The sequence below is a fragment of the Sprattus sprattus genome (genome assembly GCF_963457725.1).
Source record: "Sprattus sprattus genome assembly, chromosome: 2".
Lineage (NCBI taxonomy): Eukaryota > Metazoa > Chordata > Actinopteri > Clupeiformes > Clupeidae > Sprattus > Sprattus sprattus.
Window position 1 is genome coordinate 43,259,988 of NC_137921.1, and position 23,399 is coordinate 43,283,386.

Here is a 23,399-nt window from a genome sequence, read left to right on the forward strand (position 1 = left end):
AAGGTCATTGTACGTCAGTTGGCCAAAGTTGTTGTTTTATAAACCTCTTTGAGGTGGAACCTGACTGGCCTAGAATCAGTGGGTTAGGTAGGCAAACGCAGACAAAGAAATGCCTATTTTAGAAACCGATAGAGGGTAGTTGCTAGGGGAACCATGCTGAGCTGTAAGGCCAGCAGACTGACCCAGAGTCAGTGAATGAGATGGGCTGCAGACTCTAAGCAGTGGCCAACTGTAGACTGTGAGTCGATATACACACACACAGTCAGTGAGCTTGAAAGGTCAGCTGTAGGGGAGGTGCAGTGAGCGTCTCTCTGACCTGAGATCAGTGAAGTGGGACAGCCCGTAGGAGCAGAGCTGCACCAAGCATGTAGACTGACAGGGGATTGGTGGTCTACTGTAGAGACTTACGTAAGAAGGCACAGTCTGGGAGGATGGATGTCCGGGGGACTGGCTGACTCTGAAATTGAATCACTTGGTCATGGGGGGGTGCATCCCTGCTACTCTGTACCCCTCTCAGCCTCTCTCTCTGTCTTCTTCTCTTTCCCCTTTCCCCCCTTACTTACTTCCACCCATCCAACCTCCCTTCCCCCCCTCCCCTTGCTGTTTTATTTTCTCTCCCGCCCTCGCTGTGTCTGCACCCCCCCCCAACCCCCCAGATCGATTGAGCTGACATTCCTGTCTTGCATGACTCAGAGTGTTCTGTGTGTGCAGATCACAGCTTTTCCTCATCAGTCCAGAGGGGCCCAGATGGAGAGGGCCGGTCCTTCCCCACTGCACACTGCACACTGCACACTGCACGCTGCACGATGCACACTGCACACTGCACTCTGCCCGATGCACACTGCACACTGTACACGGGTGCTTCCCTTCCTGCTTCCACCCACACCGCTCCCGCATAGGCCCCGCTGGAGCAGATTCAGCTGGCACGAGACGCCGCCTACAGTACACAGGCACTGCAGTGTCTTTCTGTGTGTGTGTGTGTGTGTGTGTGTGTGTGTGTGTGTGTGTGTGTGTGTGTGTGTGTGTGTGTGTGTGTGTGTGTGTGTGTGTGTGTGTGTGTGTGTGTGTGTGTGTGTGTGTGTGTGTGTGTGTGTGTGTGTGTGTGAGAGAGAGAGAAAGAAAGAAAGAAAGAAAACTCACTTAACCCAGAATACTGAGGAGTTGGCTGTGGACATGCATTAAAAAGACTGCGGCAGTCACCACTTAGTGTGGGTGTGAGGCAGAGTGGTAAAGGCCACGACTGGAATGATGAGATTGAGAAAGTGCCTGTGTGTGTGCCTGTGTCTGTGTGTTAGTATTAATAGCTAAAGGGGGGGGGACATAGGATACTGTTTGAGTAGACTTTAGACACACATGATGAACGAGTGAAAGAAGGGGATGAGAGGAGAGATGAGGGGGGTTTAGCTGGAACATGGGCTTTGTGAAGACAGAGGGGAGGGGGAACTTCATTTGTGACCTGCCTGACCCGAGTTGTTTGTGTGTGTGTGTGTGTGTGTGTGTGTGTGTGTGTGTGTGTGTGTGTGTGTATATGTTCAAAAAGGAGGGATGAGGGGACACAGGAAACTCAACACTGGATCCATCTGTGTCAGAGATCTCCTCTTCCCCCTCTCTCTCCCTCTCAGCGAGGACGCTACAGAGGAAGGCCAGAGAATCAGCCCTCTTCCTGTCTCCAGCGGCCCCTCCCCCCACTCCTCTCTCTTTTCTTTCTCCCAGCACACACTTGCACATTCATGGAGCGCTCACACAATGGCATGTTATATAACACACGTGCTCTCACAGACACATGCACGTTCAACCCCCTAGGCAGATGCCGCGGCTAAGCATAGGGGTAGTTCACCTCCTCTGACAGAAGTCTTTGTGGAGGTGTTGGTTGTGTGTTGTTTGCTAATTTTAAGTGCCGTCCGTCTTAAATCACCCCGAGCCGCCATTCCTCATCCAGGTCTAGTTTTTGTCTGCTGCCGCCAAGGAAATGCCTTATCGGCCCGCGGCGCCCGTTCCGTCTCCATGGTGTTCAATCGTGGTCACCTTTCTGAGCAGGATGACGCCACCTTGTGAGGTGGGAGGGGTTCACACAAATGCACACGCACACACACCCACACTCACACACCCAGTAAATGTGTCCTAGCAACAGAGGAGACTCTGTACAGTACATACTCAAATAGACACACACACACTCACACACACACTCACACACACACACACACACACTCACACAGACACACACACACAGATAGTCATATACACACCCACTTCCAACACAAAGAATGCTGGTGTGTGCTAGTTACTCAGAGGGCCCTGGATAAGTCTACAACACACACACACACACACACACACATCCTGTAACAGTCCTTTACCTCACAGCATTATCAGTAACAGCCCCTCCCAGCTGTTTCAGCTCTTATCTAATCTTCCATTGGACTTTGAAACCGAACTGTTCTCTTCTGGAAGGAGAAGTAAGGAAGAGAGAGAGATATATATTCATCTATTAGATAAACAGATAGGGCTTCTTCGTAAGGGGGTGTAAAAGTCTGCAGTGTCAGGCTGGCAAGTGTTATAAATGTAAAAAAACACACTGCAGTAATGGCTGCCATCAAGTGTGTGTGTGTGTGTGTGTGTGTGTGTGTTTGTGTGTGTGTGTGTGTGTGTGTGTGTGTGTGTGTGTTGATAAGTGATATTAGTGTGCTGCAGTAATGACTGATGCTATCTTCTGCTCTAAAATGATCAGAAAGACCATGCTGAAAGGGTGTGTGTGTGTGTGTGTGTGTGTGTTTGTGTGAGAGAGAGAGGCTAGTGTAGAAGACGCATCTGTTAAAGGTCACACCATTCAGTGCTCATTATCGGTGTTGAAAACCGCATGTCTGTTGCAGGTTTGGAACCTTGGCATTTTTCAGATTCTTTCATCCCAAGGCCAATACAGTTGGGTGTGAACTAACAAACTAACCAATGAGACGAGGGAAATCAACCCACTCCCAGTCGCATTCGAACTATACGCCTATGACCCTCTGCAGATTATAGCCATTCCTCAATCTTTACAATTGCGACTGTGGACACCATCCAGGCCCAACCTTAACCTCCGCAAACCCCTTTACAGTCCAGTCAGTATAGCTATCCTAGCTTTGCTGCATTGTATGTCTATTCAACCAAACCAGTACTAGCATATGGTTAAACGCTTAATACATGAGTCATGTACAGCAGTTAACATTTACCCCACTTAAACCGTGTACTTAGCATATGCTCTAAACCGGCCCCATCCATCATTGCTGAGGTGTGAATAAACCCAGCCCTGTATTGCTGTTACTACAGTACACACTGATCCCACCTCTACTGTGACCTCTGTACTGCATACTTCTCATTATAAACAGAAGAACACTGACTCAGAGTAGCTCTTACATGTATTGCTGTAGCTCAAATGAAATGAAATTAGAATGCATTTTTATAATAATAATAATAATATATGTGATGCATATTTATAATTTACGTTTTCTATAGTACTGTGAATTCCAAATGTAGGCCCACATGCCTTCTAGCTGTAGTGGAGAGTGCCCAAATACCCTACTCCACCCAACACAGCCTGAAAACAAATGTGCACTCACAAAGCCTCCTAACAAACATAAACAGGCCATACCAGACTGACTGCCTGTGTAGTTCACCCTACACTATTGTGCACCGGTCCTAGCTGTGATGTGATTGTCTTTTTGTGTGCTGCTGTCAGTAACCTGGCTTCGGGATTGCATCAGGCTGCCAGTTTCTTGCCTCTCCGATGCTGTTGTCTTGACACGACGCGGTAAATTAGAATGTCAACTTGATTGCAGGCTTCCAGTCCAAATAAAACTGTCAGCATTATATTGCTGATTTGATTGATCCAGTGCCATCCGGCAGCCTGTTTCATCAGACGCTGCATGTCTTGTACTCACACATCCTCCTTGTGTCTCTCTTATTGACACATTAACTCCCATGTGCACTCTGTCTCCTTCTGTCTGGCTGATATAAATATATGCACAAGTCATACACGCACACACAGATACTCTGATAAAGTATGGGGAAATATAATACTGCTCCTGTGTGTTGATCTCTAGTATGTAAATCCTCTTGAAAAAAAAAGATAAAGACACTTCATGGCCTTTATTAAAACCTGGCTACGTTCTGATAACATGTTATGACATGGCACCCTATATGAACCTGGCTACGTTATGATAACATTAGCTATTGCCTGCTTCACTGTTGTTGTTTTGTGTGTGTGTGTGTGTGTGTGTGTGTGTGTGTGTGTGTGTGTGTGTGTGTGTGTGTGTGTGTGTGTGTGCCTGTCTAGGCCGTCCTAAGCGCACACATATGCTCATCTTTAACACTGTGCAGCGCCCCTGCTGTGTGGCGGAGCGTGAGCCTGTGGAGCAGACGTCTGAGTGGTGGTGTAAAATCGTCACGCAGGCATGAGAGCCTAGGAGGCCTCCAGACAGTCTACCGCAGGCTTACTCTCCCCCCAAACATTTGGAGAGCTTTGTGTGTGTGTGTCTATCTCTTCTCTGTCTTTGTCGTGGTTGAAACAAAACACTTCATCAACAAAACAGTGGAGGGATTTTCTGTTCTTTTTTGATCTGTTCTTTTTCAATGCCTTGGACTTGCACAATGTTGGTGTGTGTGTTTTTTTTTTTTTTTCCTTGGTTGCCTGTGCTGGCACATGAGGGCTTATCAGTCTGGGGGAAAACCCTTTCGGTAGTGTTTGGAGTTGCCACGGCTTACCACAGTTTCGACCACGTTTGGAACTACACGGCCTGCCCTACCCCCACCAGTCCCTCCAACCGTGAGGGATGGAGGAAGCTGATGATATCTGGCTGGCCTGTGTGATAGAGGAAGTGTAAGCCCAGCGGGGTAGGATGTGTTTGATGTGGCCCCACTGGGACCTGCAGTGATTTATGCTTCAAAGAGGGGGGAGGGCGGTGGGGTAGAGAAAGACTCACAATCACTGCCATCACCTCAGGAGACGCACACCGAACCATGGTGGAGGAAGGGTCAATGCGATGTCGAGTGTGTGTTCATGTGGCAGTGCGAGGGGTGGGGGGTTGAATGGGTGATTGCTTGTTTGTGGGTGTGGGTTTTATTACGATGTGTTTCTGCTTGTGGTTCACTCTTTGTCCGTGTGTGTGTGTGTGTGTGTGTGTGTGTGTGTGTGTGTGTGTGTGTGTGTGTGTGTGTGTGTGTGTGTGTGTGTGTGTGTGTGCGTAAAAGGGACTATGGAAGAGGTAGGGTATTGATCCCTCTTTGTCATCCTTCTCCTCCCTGACTGCCCCGACTCCCTCACTTCTTGGCCTCTATCATGCTCACTCACTCACCCTCCCCCACTCCCTCACTCTCCGCTCCTCTGCTTCTTTCTCTCTTCATCTCCATTTCTCTCTCTGTCTCTCCTCTCGTTCCCTCCTCCCTCCCTCTCGGTTACCCTCTCTCCCTCTCCCTGTAAACCCTGCCGTCTGAGGAATGCTTTGAATGCTCTTATCTGTGCCCATGCAAACACTCTGTTATCCAGCCGTTTCTCTCGGATTCCACTCAGCCCTCTCGTCTGTTGCTACTGGAGCTAACAGCCTTTCAAAACACTTTTCACCGAAATGGTCTTTATCTTCTTAGTCTAGCCCTGGCTAGAGTCCTCTTTACCCCGGGCCGGTGCTGTCTGTGACCAGATAGGTACAGTACTGGTATGGAGGAGACTCTAGGTTAGTCACTGGTGTCTATACAATACAATAGATCTTTTGAGAGTTCAGTTTTTAACGTGTGTGTATGAGCACCAGGCCCTCCGTGTGGTCCTGTGGGCCCTCAGACACAGCCAGGTGTCCAAAGAGTAATTCGGGACACAGTGTGTGTTGCTGCTGTGGCGAGTGTGTGTGCGGTAGGGGTGGGTCCCAGGGGTGTGGCCACTCTGTGTTTCAGTACTGTGTTAAAGGGTGGTGTATTCTCATGTGACCCTGTTTGTGTGTGTGAGAGAGAGGGTGAGAGAATGTGCGTGCCTGTGACCGTGTTGTGTGTGTGTGTGAGTGAGAGATTGGGGGTAGGCTGGCTAGTTTCAGATGTGAACCCTGCAGTGAGAGTTGATAGCGCAGGAGGATGTTGGGGGCTGTGGGCTGTTACATGTAATGGGAATCATCTGGTCCTCCCCTCACCGTGACACAGCTTGTTTCTCAGCATATAGAGACACACACACACACACACACAATTAACACACAATTAACACACATACAGCCCCCAGTGTTACCAGCACCCCCTGTGAGTGCATTGATTTATGGCCTTCATTTGTCTGTCTCTCTGGGGGAGCAAACCGAAAACAAGCTAGTGTGGGTTCAAATGGAAATTTGGTGTGTGGCAGCGCCTGTGTTTTTGGATCATTAATGATCAGAGATACAGTCAGAGATACAGCTCATAGAGTAGCACTGTACATTGAGCCGCCACATACACACACACACACACACACACACACACACACACACACTTTCTTTACCCGCAGAGGCCATAACATATCCATGCCCTGCATTGAGGCGTAGCCCACAGTCTCGGGCTAGGGGCCTCCAGCCAGCCGGCAGTGAGCGCAGTGGGCACTGGAGCCTCGCCACTCTGGTAGGGGACTGCAACAACACTGCGGTTAGCACAGATACTTACAGAACCTGCACAGTTTACCCATGGCTGAGGTGAAAAGGCGTTTTCTGTTTTCTGTGCAGCGGTGCTCCAGAATAAAAATATCTCACAGCCAGAACCGAAGGTACTGGTTTGTGGGTCTTAGTTGCCCACAAGTGCTGTGTCACCTCAGAATTTGCTCGGACATTTGGTTTCAAAATAAAAAACGTAGAAGGATGTTGTAAACCCTAACTGTGTGCAGTACATTTAAATGTGTCACTCCAACCTAGATAACTTTCAAATTTCAAATTTCTACAGTTATCTTTTAGAAATCTTTGCATTGTTCAAATTTGAAAGAAACGTTTTGTCATTGATACCTGATTCCTTATCGCAGACAAAGGTCAGAGAGAAATCAACATAAATCTTTACTTGGTCTCATATGAAGAGTGCAAGGCTCTTTTGTTGTCGAGGGATGCCCCAGTAACACTGAACACAAGGCACTTCTCCAGGCTCACAGGACCAGCAACATTAGCAGTGTTTGATGTGTTCACATATCTGTCATAGTTGTCTATAGCCAGAGAATAGATAATGTGTGACTCCCTTGCACAGTTTTTGTTCAGTTCAGTTTTTTTAAAACTTGTATTTATTACGAGCAGCGTGACTGTCGGTTTGACAAATGACAGGCAAGCCGGAGAGGATGAATTAAATTACTTTTTTTTGCCTCCTAGCTGAATGTTCTACTGTTGGAAATTCAAATGATTGAAGACGACTCTAGACAGAATTTTTGCAGATGTCAAATAATGTTTTGAAGCACAGTGGAAAAATGGCTCTGATATGCCAGATGTGCTTTGAGACCCTCAACATGATGTTTAATGTATAGGCCATTGCGATTGTCTATGCCAAAACTGTAAGATGGTCAGACACTGGAGGTGCAGGCAGCAAAGCAAAAAAAACAGCAAAGCTAGAAACGGGCAGACAGAGCTGAGTCAGGGGAGCACACTAGTCATGAAGTGCATCTCAAATTAAGATTAATATAAGACCTAAAAACAACTTCAGAATCATTGGTGGACCGGTATAGCAGGGAGTATGTGACTAGAATAGAACAGCGTGCTGAGTATGGATGCAGGGAAAAGGTCACGCCAGTGACTAGGCCAGAGAGAAGATTGAGGACTGGATGACTTGAACTGGAGCAGGAGGTAGGCCACTGGTGGAGCCATGGAGGCTCACGCTGGGGGAAGGCAGCAGAGTGTGTACAGGGTTGCTGTGGTCCAGAGGCCGTGGCCACAGGCAGTTGCAGCAGGCTCTGGTCTGGAGGAGGGAGTGCAAATGAAGTGGTTTGTACTGGTGGGAACTGGATAGTGGGCGCCGCCATGGGGACCGAGGAGGGAGGCTACAGTAGGATGCCCAGAGCAAAGCAGCGCAGAGCAAAGCAGCGCAGAGCAAAGCAGGGCAGAGCAGCGCCAGTATAGTGCCAGCACATTGAGCTGTAATAGGAGAGGGCTGGGCAGTGGCCTGAAGAGAGGGTACAGCAGTGGGCACTGGCGTGCCTAGAGAAAGGGTAGTGCCCACATTCAGCCCTGCCGGCGCACTTGAAAAAGACAGACAGACGGAGATTTAGATCTTTGATTGCTGATTCTGATTTCTGATTCTGATTCTGATAAGGAAGAAGGGTGACGACTGGGTTGTTTGAACAAACCTTTTTGGCTGGAGTGAAAATCCTGTGCTTCCTGCTTTTCGTATGTGCGTGTGTGAAAAGAGAGGGAGCAAATAAAAAGAGTGTAGTAGCTGCATAGCTGATTAGAGCCAGGCAAAGCTTAAAAACATCTGTATTTTTCCACAGTACCTGATGTCTCATGGGCTAACCAGCACATTTTATGGCAGAGTTCAGCCTGTTTGGGATGCACACAGACACACACACATACACACAAGAGCAGGCAGATCACCCCCCTCCCCCATCACACAGACACATACACACACACACACACACTCAAACACACTGGCCCTCTATGCGACTCCTTGTCTCTGTAATCATTCGGCCATGAGAGCCAAGATCTTGAACCAGGAAAAGTCTGTCAACCCCTGGCCTGACAGGCTTCCAACAAGATGGCCGCCAAACAGGAAATGCTTTAGTTTGTGTGGAGAGAGAAATTGTTATTTGCATTATTTATTTTTTCTGCTGCCAACAGCAATGTATGAATAATTGTAACCTTTAACAAGGGCATTATTGGAGGAATACTTTAAAGTTGTCTAACAACCCGATTCAAAGCACAAATAATACACTTTTACACAAACTCTACCTCTCCCTCATCAGACTTTTCCTGTTATGTAGCCTGTGTCTGTCAACATGGAGGCACAGCCAATGAGAGGGCCAGGGAGGGGGAGTTCCAGCAGCTCGGCTTCTGAGGGAGTACAACTGCCTTTTATGGCCAGTGGATGGCACTTTTTTTAAACCGCATTTACAAATATTTTTGCAGCACAGAGAGAGAGTGTTAGACAAACCTGATGTTAGTCTGAGTGTAGATTCAGCCTCAGTGTTCTGTTTAATTCACAAGAGCGTGTTTTCTAAAGTGAGTGTCCTCGTTTGGTTAGCTATAGACTGCTTTAGAGTGGAACTGAAGGCATGGAGGGAAGTGGATCTAAGGAGGTTTTGATGTGAATAAACTTGAGTCTAGATTAACACTTATGTCTGTAGGCACTCTGCCTTTTGATTAAGGTGCGACTCCAAACAAGGAATCCATGCCTGATAAGAACCCCATACCCATGGCAACGCATGTTATTGGCCAATGTGTTTATGATATGGAGAAGAAATGCACACGCTCATGAGGTCGTTTTTATTACCCTGTGGCAAAGACGTAAGCATTTGAAAAGATAAAAGGCAGTAATGAGTGCACACAGACACAGTGTGCAGGTTGCCTTTGAAGGACCAGGGCCTGTGCCCAATGTAGCTTCCATGTGCACACACTCTTTTCCTCATTTCTTAAATAAAGGCCTGTTGCTAATTCCGCACAGCTACTTTTTATTGCCCATGTCTCCACTAGGAGCTGTCGTGACTTGGTCAGAGTGAGATGGTCATGAGCCTGACGAGTCCCTCTGAGCCTGTCCTAGTGAAGCTCTTTTTCTTCTGCTGTCTACAGATAGGAGAGATGAGTTAGGACAGAGCTCAGTAATCATCGGACGAGAGTCATATGCCTGTCATAAATGTGTGGGTGTTATTTGACAGTCAAAACCATGTGGGTTTGATTACTGTAAAACAGAATGGCTGTGTGGGTGGGGTAGGTGTCTTCTACTGCTTCTGTTGTTTTCGCCTGAATGTTTTCACTGTTCAGTAGAAACTCTACTTTGTTTACAGTTTGTGTAGGTTTCAGGTTCCATCCTGGTTGTTAGGTTTTCTCACACCCCCTTTGTACTGAGTGAATATTGTTCAAAGCAGAAGGTTAAGAATGACTACATATGTAATGTGAAACTTTATCAGCCTTCGCTGAATATGTATCTTAACTTTAGATAAGGATATTGATGAAGTAAGTGGAGTTGCAGTTAACTTGGCATCATGCGACTGACGCCCATTATAATGCACTGGCATCTATGTGCCTGTAAATGTATGTTTGCAGGGCTGTGTGTGTGTGAGTGTGTGTGTGTATGATGCCTATAACCATCTGAACACAACGGTTTTTTCTCCTCTCTCTCTTTCCCCTTCCCAGGTTCTTAACGCCCAGAAAGCTGGGTACAAGGCGGCCATTGTTCACAATGTGGACTCTGATGACTTAATCAGCATGGGATCCAATGATTGTAAGTCTCTCTCTCTCTCTCTCCCTCTCTCCTTCTCTCCCCCCCTCTCCCTCTCTCCTTCTCCCTCCATCTGTGCACACAAACAGTCAAACATGCAGCGGAGTGGCCTGCTCATGGGTCTGTGTGGGACAATCCTCCTTTGATGGCGCAGGCGCTGACTCTGAATCAGCGGCCTTGTGGCGGCCGTGCGCTGCCCCTGACTCACAGCCTCGGCTCTACTGGAATGCGAACGCCTTCAGCAAGGCAAATGGGGCTCCGAGTCTGACTGCACGACTCCTCAGAGAAGATTAAACTTGACTCCAACCCACCCACCCCCCCCTCACCCATAAATGCCAGGCACTGAGATGAATTACTAAAAGATGACAGACGAAATTAAAGAAAAAAGACAGTAAGGATCTTGTGAGTTGTGAAGGACGCAGCCAGAGCTCTGGTTTTACTCTTGTTATCCTTTTGTTTGAAAGTGATGCTAATGGTATGACCCAGATCTCTACTGCCCTGGTGTCTGCCGAGCGCCTATCTCCCGTGGGCAGAGGGCCTCAGAGCCAGGGGCAGAGGGGAGAGCCAGCCTTTCGAGGCTTTGCCTGGAGAGGGCCATTTGTTATGGGGCAACCCTGTCATCTCCTCTCTGTCTTTCTCTCTCTCTCTTTTTTTTCTCTCTCTCATGCGTGTGCTGCTGGAGAGAGGCACTCCCAGAGCCCTGGGTGAAGATAGTCATAAATCAGACCCCTGCCCTCCTGCGCTCAGCACCCCCATGACTTCAACACACACAGCACATCATATGGCATCATAGATGGAAGCCGTTTGTGCAGGGAATCTTTTTGTTGTTTATTTTTATTGTTTTGTCTCATGACACGCCTGACAGCTGACCTGCTGATGTATTTGCTGAAGCCTTTGCCAGACACTGGTAGACTGGTCTTGGGTTCACATTCTTAGTGTTTTGGGGGTGGGGAAGCTGTTGTGTTAAGTTGGAGATGACGAACAAGTCGTTTTTAAAGCGGGAGAGGGACGGGCTTGAGCATTTCATTTTGTTTTTATTAATGTAATGGTACGATGTGTTGTAGTGGTGTATTATTTTGAGAAAGTTGAACAATGGTTCAAAAAGGGAGTGTTAAACCTCTCTCTCTCTCTCTCTCTCTCTCTCTCTCTCTCTAAAAAACACACTGCATGAGAACATCCCATATAGAATGAAAGGGTTTGAATACTGGTTCAATAAACGAGTGTTAAACCTCTGTCTCTTTCCTTAGTGGATGTTTGGAAGCAGATTGACATTCCATCTGTATTTGTTGGTGAGGACACAGCCAACTCCCTGAAGGAGGATTACCTCTTTGAGAAAGGGTAAGTCTTCGCTCCTCAGTGAAGGCTCACTGTCATTAAAACACTGAGGCCACACTGTCATTGAAAAACACATTATAAAGTAATATCATTTCTTATAATTTTTATAAGATGATGATAATATTTGTATATCATTTTAAGTGTGTACAGCCCTCAATTTAGAAGAAACGTTTTATATCTCCTTCCAAAGGCTTGGTCCAGTCAGGTTCACACAGAGTTCAGTGCAAAACTGCTGAGACAAAGGAATTATCTTGTTCCCATGCCTTTGTGAGCTAAAACTGAGAAATTCATTCATAGTCAATTTAATTCTCTTCCGGAATTTTCTAATATCAGAAAACAAAAATTGGTCTATGACACTTAATGTCTTGCCACATCACCGTTGCACAGCACTTTTGGTCTATTATTATGCACACATAGCCTGACGATGTCATACTCATAATTCTAGTCAGAATATGAGTCTGAGACTGAACCATTGGGCTGTGATTATGGGGCGTGTTTCAACGAACCAGGAAAGAAAATGCCTATTCACTGAATTGGATACCTAGAACCAATCAGAGCAACGTAGTATTACCATCTGATAGATTAAACTTGTACCTGATCCCGTAGGAAGGACGGCAAAAACATCTTTTCAATCGACAAATGCCTTGATCGCGTTTCTCTGTTCCTCTTTCAAAATGAATGCGCTGTCAATATCTGTTGAGATATGCCTGCTCACGTTACTTAATTAGCACTCAAGGCTAGAAGCTACCATTTGTTTCAATGTTTTTTTTGTCTACGCGTTAGCATAACCTATCAATAATGGTCTAGAGTGCTTCAGTTAAGAGCTACTATCCGCGGCAACATTCGTGTTGCACATACACAACTAACCGAGTCAATGTAGACATAAAAAAAGTCGTGTAGATAGCTTAAATCATATCAAATATGTCCCACTAAGCTCCCGAGACGGCGCCATCTTTGTTCGATGTTTTATTCTATCTATCATCAGGTCATCTGTCCATCAACGTATAAAGCCTGCCCTTACAATTTGATAGGTTTAGATTGCTTTCTCAACTTTTTCGAAACGTTTAATCCCTCCCAACTAGCTCGACTCCAGACTGAATCTCCCAGACCAAAAATGTTGTGGGCGGAGTTCAGGCTGGTATCCAGGCTAATGCACACATGCAACAAGCACGTTTTGGAACGTTGCACATATTTTTGTAAGAACTGGAACAACCGGATGAGAACCCTTTTAAAATGGCTTTGAAAGATATTTGTGGTACTCCTATTTCATGTGTTTGTCTGTCAGCTTTGGAGTATCTGTCTCTTCATGGTTCATATTATGATTTAATATTAGGCCAAAGTATAAATAAACAGCATCTGATATGAAAGAATGTTGGTCGTATGTATGTATGTGTGAGCAAAACATCTTTAATTGAAAGTGTATTATGTCATAATGGAGACAGTGATGATAATAGAATCATTGAGTAGGGCACTGGTGGTTGTTAGACTTCTTACACATGGTCCTTTGAAGTGTTATGTCATATAGAAGAGATCTCCTACTAGCTGGGGCATATGTTCAAGTGGCCATGTTTGAATGTTTAGTTTTGTTTCTCTTCCCTCACCTGTTTGAGCACCTTACCACCTTACAAATTGGGTTTGTGCTCATCTATTTGTGTTGGCTCTAAAGGCTAATTTAGAGCATGCAAATAATGTTTTGTTCGTGATCCAGTTCTCACGATTGATTTTGTTTCTTCCAGTGGCCATGTGATCCTCATGCCAGACTTCAGTCTTCCTCTGGAGTACTACCTGATACCTTTCCTAATCATCGTTGGAATATGCCTCATCCTAATTGTGGTCTTCATGGTAGGTTCCACTATCGCTCCACTATGCTTTCCACTGCGAATGTTACCCTTAATATCTACCTATGGTACGGTGGTTGATGAAGCTTTGGTTCCAATGCACTTGTCTCGGCCAGATCACCAAGTTTGTTCAGGACCGGCACAGGGCCAGGAGGAGTCGACTCCGCAAAGACCAGCTGAAGAAACTGCCCATTCACAAGTACAAGAAAGGTAAGGGCAACGTGGCCAAGGCCGGCCTCCTGTGCTTTGATGCTATTACGAACATAGAGCTTTCTCCCTGGTAGCGATCATTCATTACCAACACGTCACTCCCAAGTACACTTTGCCAGACTAAGTGGCAGGGGCCAAACTTCAAGGTCTGTGAAGCTTATTGTATGACACTGGTTGAGCAACCTAACAATCAGGTTGGCTGGAACTCTAATAGTACAGTTAACTTTCTTCATGTTTGGACCTCGCACAAAACCTGGAAACATTATGTAAATAATACAAAAAGCGTACATCTTGGAACTAGACAGCTTAACGTCGTTAATGGTGGGGCCTTATGATCTTATCAACAAGCAGTAGTGGCTTGTTTTGAAGGACGGGTCTCTGGCTCTGAATGTGGCGGAGAGTGTTTGTGTGTGTGTGTGTGTGTGTGTTCTGGATGACCTTTGGAATCTCAGACAGAGGCTGGCGGCTGACACCCGAGAACAATGAGACTAAAAATACCCCACTGACTCCCAGCTTCCAGTCCCAAACATGAGCCGGTGTGATGATGAACACTCCTCATCTGATCATTGCAGAGTTATGTCTCTGGAAGTCACAGACTGAAAATGGCTTCTACCGCCACACCCCCCCTCCCCCCCTTTTAAAACGACTTTTCAGCCTAATGGCACTGAATTGACTGCATTTTTACACGTTTTCTGATCAGTTCTATCAGTTTGATTGTCAGTTTTGGATCAGTGGATATCCTGCAGTGACTGCGGTGTCTTATTTACCCTCGTCCAAAGTATTTTGGCTATGTGACTAATATCTTGACCGGCTTAGTCAGACATACAGTGCCCAGCATCCTCAGACCTGCCTCTTCTCTGCCCTGTGTTGTGGCTCAGCAGATTACAGAGGGCTAAGCCCCTTCCTAAAGCCCCTCTTCCAGGAAGGGCTGAGGCGCTTTGCCCGGGCCCTTGCTGTGTGGGTGCACTGGGTAAGCAAGAGAGCCCCCTTCCTCTGCCAACGCCGGGCAGTAAAGACTCCTCCCAGTGGATGGCATTGGACATGGGCAAAAGGGAGCTTTTAGGCATGTCATTTTTTGCTGTGTAGGCAGGTTTGGAAGCAGACAGTAGCTCTATTTGGGTGTTCAGAGTCCTTACCTGATGGAACCATCACCTCACAGTGAAGTCATTTAGCCTTCGGTTGGCATTTCCATTCTGGATTTAGGGGAGCAAAAAAACCCGCACAAGTGGGGGGTGCAGCAAATCGCTCCAGTTAATCACCTGCTAATCTGGGCATCCTGGACTCCCAGCCACCCCGCTCACACAGGAGGGCTGCCTCCGCTACAGGCTGCCTCGCTCCGGGGCTGCAGCCCCACCAGTCTCACCATGCTGAGGGGTAACTTCTGTCGGGGCTGCCCCTGGCCTAGCTCTCATGGAGATCCTGAGTGAGTGAGAGGGAGCTGACACGTACTCTGGAAGGGGTATGTCTGATGTTTGTGTGTGTGTGTGTGTGTGTGTGTGTGTGTGTGTGTGTGTGTGTGTGGAGTGGACAGGAATGGAAGTTGTGGTGGGGGCAGAATGCATTAGCTCACTTTAACGTTGGTGCCGTTTCAAGCACAGAGAGCGGAGGATGCCGAGAATGTCTGCGATGCTTTGCCTGTTCCGTCAGTGCCCTGTCTGGTCTAACCGTGTGTGTGTGTGTGTGTGAGAGAGAGAGAGAGAGAGACACGTGTGTGTGTGTGTGTGTGTGTGTGTGTGTGTGTGTGTGTGAGAGAGAGAGACAGAGATTAACACAAAGAAGAGAAAAGAGGGAACGTGAATGAGCACCTGACAGAAAAATAGGCGTGTGTGTGTGTGTGTGATTTAGAGATGAAGGTGAAAGAGCAGAGAGAGGTAGATATAGAGATAATGAGGAGGACAGAGGTGGCAAGACACTGAATGGAATCCCTGACACACAGTACAAGTGTGTGTGTGTGTACGTGTATGCATGTTATGGGCCAGCCAGCAGACTGCTGTGTGTAGTAGCAGCTGACTCGTACATTTCCCTGCGCTGATGACAACTCTTAATCACAGAGCCGTATTTGCTCCAAACGTCGCTCCACCAACGCTGGGGCTTTGCAGCGGGTGCCTTTTCTGAGCTACACTGTCTGCCCTATTATGTGCTCTTGTGTGTGTGAGATTGTGTGTGTGTGTGTGTGTGTGTGTGTGTGTGTGTGTGTGTGTTGCACTCAGGTCGTGAATTACAGTGACTCACCATGTCACAGCTTGTCGCTGTTAGTGGAACAGCAAGGTTTTGAGCCGTCTCATATGACCCGTTTCTTTCTTTCTTTTGTTCTTTGCGCTTCTCTTTTTTTCCCACCCATCACCCTCCCCTTTTCTCCCGACCATCTCTCTCTCTCTTTCTGTCTAAGGCAGGCCCCTCAGTCTAAAGGTCTAAACAGGGGGTTGAGGTGTTGAGGTCTCTCCCCCCTGCAGTATGTGCTTCAGGCCAACGAGCAGCAGCGGAAAAAGGGAGAAGGGTCAGAGATGGGAGGAGAAAGATCAGAACAGAACAAAGGCAGACATACAGCAGGGGAGATGAAAGAAGAAGCAGAAACGAGCATGGAGGTCAGAGAGGAAAATAGAGAGAGGGATGATGAGAGTGAGGAAGAGGAGAGGAGAGAGGGGTGCGGCCACCGCTGTCACTCTCTCCTGTCCCTGCGGTGGAGGGACGCAGCGATCAGGTTACAGCCTCCGGCACCCAGTGACGCTCCTCGTGTCACACAACACTGGGGTCCGCTGTAAGGGTGTGTGTGTTGATGGGGTTAAGTGCTGCTCGAGAGTGGTCACCTGCTTCCACTTTCTGCCCGTGTCCAGGCCCGAGGCTTGACATGCGTTTACAGGCAGTGGAGGCCTACAGCATGTGACGTCTTCCTCTGGAAGCAGAAGAACAAGGCGTCTTTTCATCCCGTGTGTTTGTCTACTGTCTACCCGTGTCTAGTGTTTATAGCAAACGCGTCAATCGCACACCGTTTGTATTGAATCGTATTCTGCGTCGGTTTGCGGCTTAACCTACTTCACAGAACCACATAGGGAGCATTCAGATAGCACTGTAATCACTTCGGCAAAACCTATGGTGCTGTAATTATGCTTTAAGCTAATGCTCATAAATGAGAATGAATTAGGCAGATGAGTGCAGCGACTCGTGCTGATGATGGCATCTCATTTAGCTTTGCCAGCGAGTGGGTTGGTGTGCGAGTGGTGGGAGATCTACAGGGTAATTAGGGGGCCGGTGGTATTTGTTTGACTGCTGAAATTATCAATCTGCTGGTGTGCGTGTGTGTTTTTTTTTTTTCTTTTTTTTTGTGTGTGTGTGGACAAGAGGGTGTATCAGCTAAATTTAAAATGTGTGGGTACAGTAGGGAGGGTGGGTATACAGACACACTGTTTCTTTGAGTGATACAAAAAACATTCAAATCAAAAGAAGAATCAGCACGTGGCTGTGAAGGGAAGCCTCACCAGCCCAGGGAGCGAAGCTTGTTCTGGGGTTGAAGTTGAGTCCTGTGTTGGTGTGACACAGCTGCTCTAATGGGTGTGTGTGGTGTAGCTCAGAGTCCAAAAGCTTTTGGTCATCAAAGCTGGAGAGCCAGCTGTGTGTGTGTGTGTGTGTGTGTGTGTGTGTGTGTGTGTGTGTGTGTGTGTGTGTGTGTGTGTGTGTGTGTGTGTGTGTGTTTGCTTTTGCTGAGCAAAAATGTCCTCTGTCAGCAGGTCCATACAGCCTCTCTCTGGTGGGCAGTTTCTGTCTCTTTCTCCCTATTTCTAACGCTACGTTCGTCCAACCTCCCTCCCTATTCTCCTTTCTTCTCCATTTCTCCCTCATTTTTTTCCCTCACCCTCCTTCGTGTCGGTTTCTCTCTCTCTCCTTACCCATCCTTTCATGGCCCATTGCCCTTTGTCTGCCCTCCCCCATTCTCTCTCCTTCCCTCTCTTTCTCTTTCTCTCTCTCTGCTGAGTGCAGTGGATCAGTCAGTCAGAGGCTTCACTGCCACTCATCGTCTCCTGGCTCAGCTCCCTCAGGCCTAGCCTCACTTCCCTGTGTGTGTGTGCGTGCGCGGTTGTGTGATAGAGACTGTGTGTGTTTGTGATTCACTGCCTCTGTCTGTCTGGCTTTGCGCTCTTCTTTATTAAAGGCCGAGTTGCTTCCTCACGTGCTCCTACACCCACATGCACACTGAGTTTTTCTCCCCCTGACTCAGGTGGGAGTCTGATGCGCCCGCCCCCCCCCCCCCCCCCCCCCCCAACACACACAGCTACATATGTTGATTTCATGTCAGGCTTGTAGAGGATGTAAAGTTCAGTGTCATTTACCGCATGTCACACACACTCTCACGCATACACACACACAGGCTCTCCTAATTTGCACCGTCTCCCCGGTCACCTTGGTAACAGAAAGCCTAAAGACTTACACAAGTACTCCATAATGTGCTACGCCTGAAGATTTCATATCCCCCACACACACACACACACACACACACACACACCAATGGGCTCCCAGCCTCCTGAGTGGTGTCACCTGTGTTTGTGAACACGCTCACACACTCACAGAGCTGAAGTCCCATGCGAATGTGGCGTGTCAGTGGAATTCCAGCCTGCCCAGAGCTGTTGGCTGTGGGCTGCTGGGACCTGGGCGACGCCACTGCGCGTGCAAGAGGGAGAGGGTGGTGCTGCACTGGAGCATGACGCCAGACGGGTGGAGACTGCCCCATGACATCACAGTGCAGCACTCGGTGAGGCAGAGCTGAGAGGAGTGGGTTGCATACCATGACATAAATGATGAGTGTCCTTCCTTTCGCACACTCGGAAGAGGGAATCAGTCTGATAGTTTGACACTGAAACGTTCTGAAAGTTTTTACGCAATGCTTGACCAATTTTCGAATTCAGCCTTATTTTGCTCTGCAACTGTCATCTTTTACTTAAAACCTTAAGATACATTTTGCACTAAGGTTTTGGTTTGGTTTGTTTGTCCTTGAAACAAGCACATGTTACTTTTTGCCATAAGATGCAATGTGACCGTAACTTATTATGTAGAAATGAACAGCGGTGTGTTGGGACTTGTAGATGTCTGTACAACCGTCTGTGTGTTTATCAACATGTGGATTTGTTTGCTGGCATGTGACAGGGCTGCAGTAAACAACCCCTAACGTTGTTAACCTGTGCAGCCAAATGTTCCAGGAAAAAGGAGCGATGGCTCCAAAACACTTTGATCTCAAAAAAACGTTTTAAATCCCCCTTCCTCCTGTGAGAAAGCCATGTTTTGGTTGGTGTTCCAGTCTAATTCTTACATTTCACCAAAAGTTCAAGCTGGTTGCCTTCTCTCTCGTCTTTAAAGCAGAACTTAAAGCATCAGTGTGCAGCAATTAGCCACTTTTCTTTTTAGTTTTTAGTAGGCAGCTAGTTTAGGTCTCCTCTTCAAAATTATTTAGTTGGTATATGGTCATGTGGAGTGAGGACAGATAATCACCTCTCATTCCCACTAGCCAATGTTTTTTTAGCTTTTCAATGAATACTCATTTGAAAAGTCAGCAAACATCTGCTTTTCTTTTTTTTATGAAGTTCCATATGTTGCAGTGTTGGATTTTTGTTTCCTTTGTCACTTTTGAGAAGCACTCAGCAGTCAGCTTCCTTCTGACCAGCTGACTTTCATTTCCTCTTCCTCTGGGCTGGTCCTGTGTCCCTGTAAACTCCTGCTCTCATAGGCCGCTCCAAGCACACACACACACACACACACACACACACACACACACACACACAAACAAAGGGTTCAGTTCCAAGGGCAGGACGTAGTTGAATCGCTGACGTACTGCCAAAGTCACAATTATTCTTTGGCCATATACGGTCAGACACAGCCTTGGCATTCGGCAGCAAGGAGAGGAAAACATGTTCATTTATAACTTACATAAACAGTGCTCGGCATCAGCACACCTCCTCCCTCTCTCCCCCACAGCCAGGAAAAGGAGCAGGAGAGAGAAGAGTGAAAAAAAAAAGTCTCTGGAATTCAGAGGGGAGTGAGCTGAGGAATGAGAGAACGAGTGGAAGAGAGCTCTGGAATTTCAGGGCTTTTATCAAGTTTTTTTTTTTCTTCCCCTCGCTCTCCCTCCTTCCTCTTTTCCCTTCCGGTGCTCAACAAAGAACCCACAAGAGGAGCGAGGCTTTAAAAGGAAACACAGGCCCGGTCCCATTCACTAGCCAGGCCCAAAAATGTACAAGTTCAGGGCTCAGCTTAGCTTAGCTTCACCCAGCTCCGCTCAGCACTGGCCTTGTCTCTCAGATCACAAGATCATCTTCCTCGTGTTGCTCAGCCCCAAGGAAGCAGTATGACTCATTTTCATGTGTCAATTTTCCGAAGAACCACCAGTATGAGAGAAAAGGAAAGGGAGAGAGAAAGAAAAAGAGAGCGTAACGGGGTGGGGAGGGGAGTGGGTTATTTCGGCTAACAGGCCTCATGGCGAAGGGCCTCACTGTGTTCTCTCCATGTGTATATTCATATCCAGAGCATGTTGTTATGAAAAGTTTCGTATGACTTGCCTCAGTCTGCAGAGAAGAGGCGAGTCAGGAGCCTGAGTCGGCCAAGAGCGAGGGCCTCTCTGGGAGAGGGAGAGCTTTGCTGTGTGCACTTACCTGTTCTATTTTTTCCCTCTGCCACTGCTGTTGTTTATGTTTGTTGTTGTTGCTGTTTTGACTCAGGTGACTCCTATGACGTGTGTGCCATCTGTCTGGACGAGTACGAGGAGGGAGACAAGCTCCGGGTCCTGCCCTGCTCACACGGTGAGGTGCAAAGCCACTGCAACTCTTTTCTTCTTCTCTGTCCTTCCCATCATTCTCAGTTCTGTCCCCTCTACCCCTCTGCAGGTTTCTGTATATTTCCTTTCTTCTTGTGTCTCTCCTACCACCCCTGTCCTGCCCTGGTCTATCTCTCTCTCTCTCTCTCTCTTTTCCCCCTACCTCAATCACCCGCAGCTGTCAGCTTGCATGCAGTCTCCCTGTGGGAGCGGCATCAGTGGTAGGACGGGCAGGAGGCTGCTCTGGAAACGCTCCCATCTACTCTGATCAGAGACAACAGTCTCCTCTCCCTTCCACTGCAGGGCCGAACACACTGCATGTCAAACGTCAGTGCAGATCTCCCCTCCACTGACCCGTTCTCCACATTCAGTCACACCCACTTGAGGATGCTGAAAAGCTTAGCTAATATGCAAGCTAATAAACACTAAATTGATATTATTGATGTACCTCCTCAGCTGAGTCCACGTAAGTGGATCTAAAAAGACTTATAGAGGGCCACCAAAAGTAAGTCCTCCCAATCCCCCCACTGAAGGGTATTAAGATTTAAACCCTGTATTTAAAACATAATGAGAAGGATTAGCATTTATTACACATGCAATGGCAGATTCACCAGTCTTCCTGAAAGTACTATATAGATACAGATCTTTTTTTTCCTTAAAACTGCATATTTATTGAGACACTGCAAATACACTAGGAGGTACATATGAAAATATAAGAATAATATCTTACTAAAAGCAATTAGCAACTTGTGTCTACTGAGGCCATAATGGTTCCTAATGACAGTGTCAGTTCTCTTCTGAATGTCTCCTCTTACGCCGTCCTCAGCTTACCACTGTAAGTGTGTGGACCCCTGGCTGACCAAGACCAAAAAGACTTGCCCGGTGTGCAAGCAGAAGGTCGTCCCGTCGCAGGGCGACTCCGACTCGGACTCTGACTCGGGCGAGAGCAGCCGCGAGGAGAACGAGGACGCGTCGGAAAGCACGCCACTGCTGCGCTCGCTGGCCTCCACCAGCGCCCACTCCTTCGGCACCATGAGCGGTTCGCCCTCGCCGCCGGGCCACGAGTCCTCCGACTATGAGGATGACGACGATGACGACGACATGGACACCAGCGACGACAGCGAACCCGAGGAGGAGGTCACCGTAGAGGCGGTGGTGGTACAGGTGCCACGGCCAGACAAGGACGAGGAGGCAAAGGGGCATCTGCTAGTCTGAGAGGCTATGCTCAGTCACATCACGCAACTCCCACCTCCCACAACACACTGCACCCCATTTGTCCGTACAACCATTCAGGGGTACCTATACCCTCTCTTTATTTTTGTCCCCCCTATCGCAGTAAAATGCACAGATCACAAAACTCACACATTTTCTTCATCATGGTTGATATAAAAGAACAACGCATTCGAAGGGGGAGGAGGAAATGTATCGCATAAATAAAAGAGGGACTGGTATGAAGAATACTGTATTTTACATAATTGGTGATAAGTGGCCTGGGATTCATTTCACACTGGGGAAAGGTTTGAGGATTCCCGAATGTTCAAAGGAAATATTACACTCATCACTGTTGAGGAATGGGTTGGTTTGTGTGTGTTGAAAGTGCTTGTATATATACTGTGTAATGTATAGCTAACCACACACAGTACATAATTTAAACAGAACAAGACTGTTGATTTGACTTCCTAGCTTGTTATATATGTTTCTCCAGCTGATACTGTCAGGGATGTAGGGTGGGAGAGCTCACCTTCTATACTGTACATACACTCGCTGTATAGAATGCTCCTAATCAACTTGACTATGCAGCTCCCTTTTGTAAAATCTAAATATTTTTCCCTCCTGAAAAGAAAAAGTGATATATTGGGAACTTTATTTGTCAATATATTTCTTAACTGAGATTGTGGGGTGCAGAGGCTCTTCTATAGGAATGTAATCTGCTTTTAAAGCAAGTGCTTAATGTTTGTCCAAACCGGTCTTTGAGATGCATCGGACTGCAGAATTGTTTTCCACGTGTTGTCACAGCTTGTCTGGGATTTAGATGTCAAACATGGAAGGCTAGAAAAAGAACTTGCTTGAACTACACTTACATTTCATAGCACGCACCCACTGTCTAGATTTTAGTAAGTCGCCTAACACCGAAAGGGACAGCTCTCTTTCCACAATATTTCAGTGTCGTTCAAGGTGAGATTACCATGTGTTTTGTTCACCTCATATCATTTAGTACTGTAAGTAGTAAGTATATGCTACCGGTGAAGTTCATTTTTTTCCTCTTGCTAACATGACTTGAACTTTTACAGTACATGTTGAATAAGTCTGGTTGCCTTCTGAGTTGTAAAAGCGTAAAAATTGTCTGGTTATGCTCACTTTGTATTCAAATTTCATTTCACTTCATAAATAAAACCTTTTTTGTTCAAAGTATATCTTAGTTCTGTTCCATACATTTTTGTTGCCTTTTTTTTTTTTTTAGAGCTGCCAAGAAGTAATCCAAGATGTAGGATTGCACGCACACGTCAGCGGTCAGCTTCTAACGGTCTTTTAGATGTCCGTGTGCATGCTCAAAAATCAACCCTGATGTTCATAGTCCTGGTTAATGAGAAACATAGCGTCTCAGACCATAAACCACTCCAGCTAATCAACATGCTGCTTAAGGAGCACAGAGGGTGTTATGACATTTTGAACTCCTATCAACCTTTTGCCAGAATCACAAACTGCATCTTTAACCACAACAAATGCTGCAATGACTTAAAACTCTTTAAAAAGAGATATGTCTGTTTCTATCCCTGGCAGCCTAGTCAAACAAACCATCATTTCAATGTGCAGGGCACACATAATTGGCAGGTATGGATGGC

At 47.0% G+C, this 23,399-nt stretch overlaps 1 protein-coding gene across 1 annotated transcript in view; it reads left to right on the top strand.

The window, feature by feature from the left end:
* Window positions 1–22,968, top strand: part of rnf13 (ring finger protein 13) — a 39,713-nt gene extending 16,745 nt beyond the window's left edge. Inside the window, exons 5-10 of the mRNA XM_080860446.1 lie at window positions 10,293–10,380; window positions 11,625–11,715; window positions 13,449–13,554; window positions 13,667–13,760; window positions 20,462–20,542; window positions 21,383–22,968. Coding sequence (XP_080716572.1) covers window positions 10,293–10,380; window positions 11,625–11,715; window positions 13,449–13,554; window positions 13,667–13,760; window positions 20,462–20,542; window positions 21,383–21,771 — 849 coding nt within the window. The 3' untranslated portion in view covers window positions 21,772–22,968. The remainder of the gene's footprint in view (window positions 1–10,292; window positions 10,381–11,624; window positions 11,716–13,448; window positions 13,555–13,666; window positions 13,761–20,461; window positions 20,543–21,382) is intronic.
* Window positions 22,969–23,399: the final 431 nt, after the last annotated feature.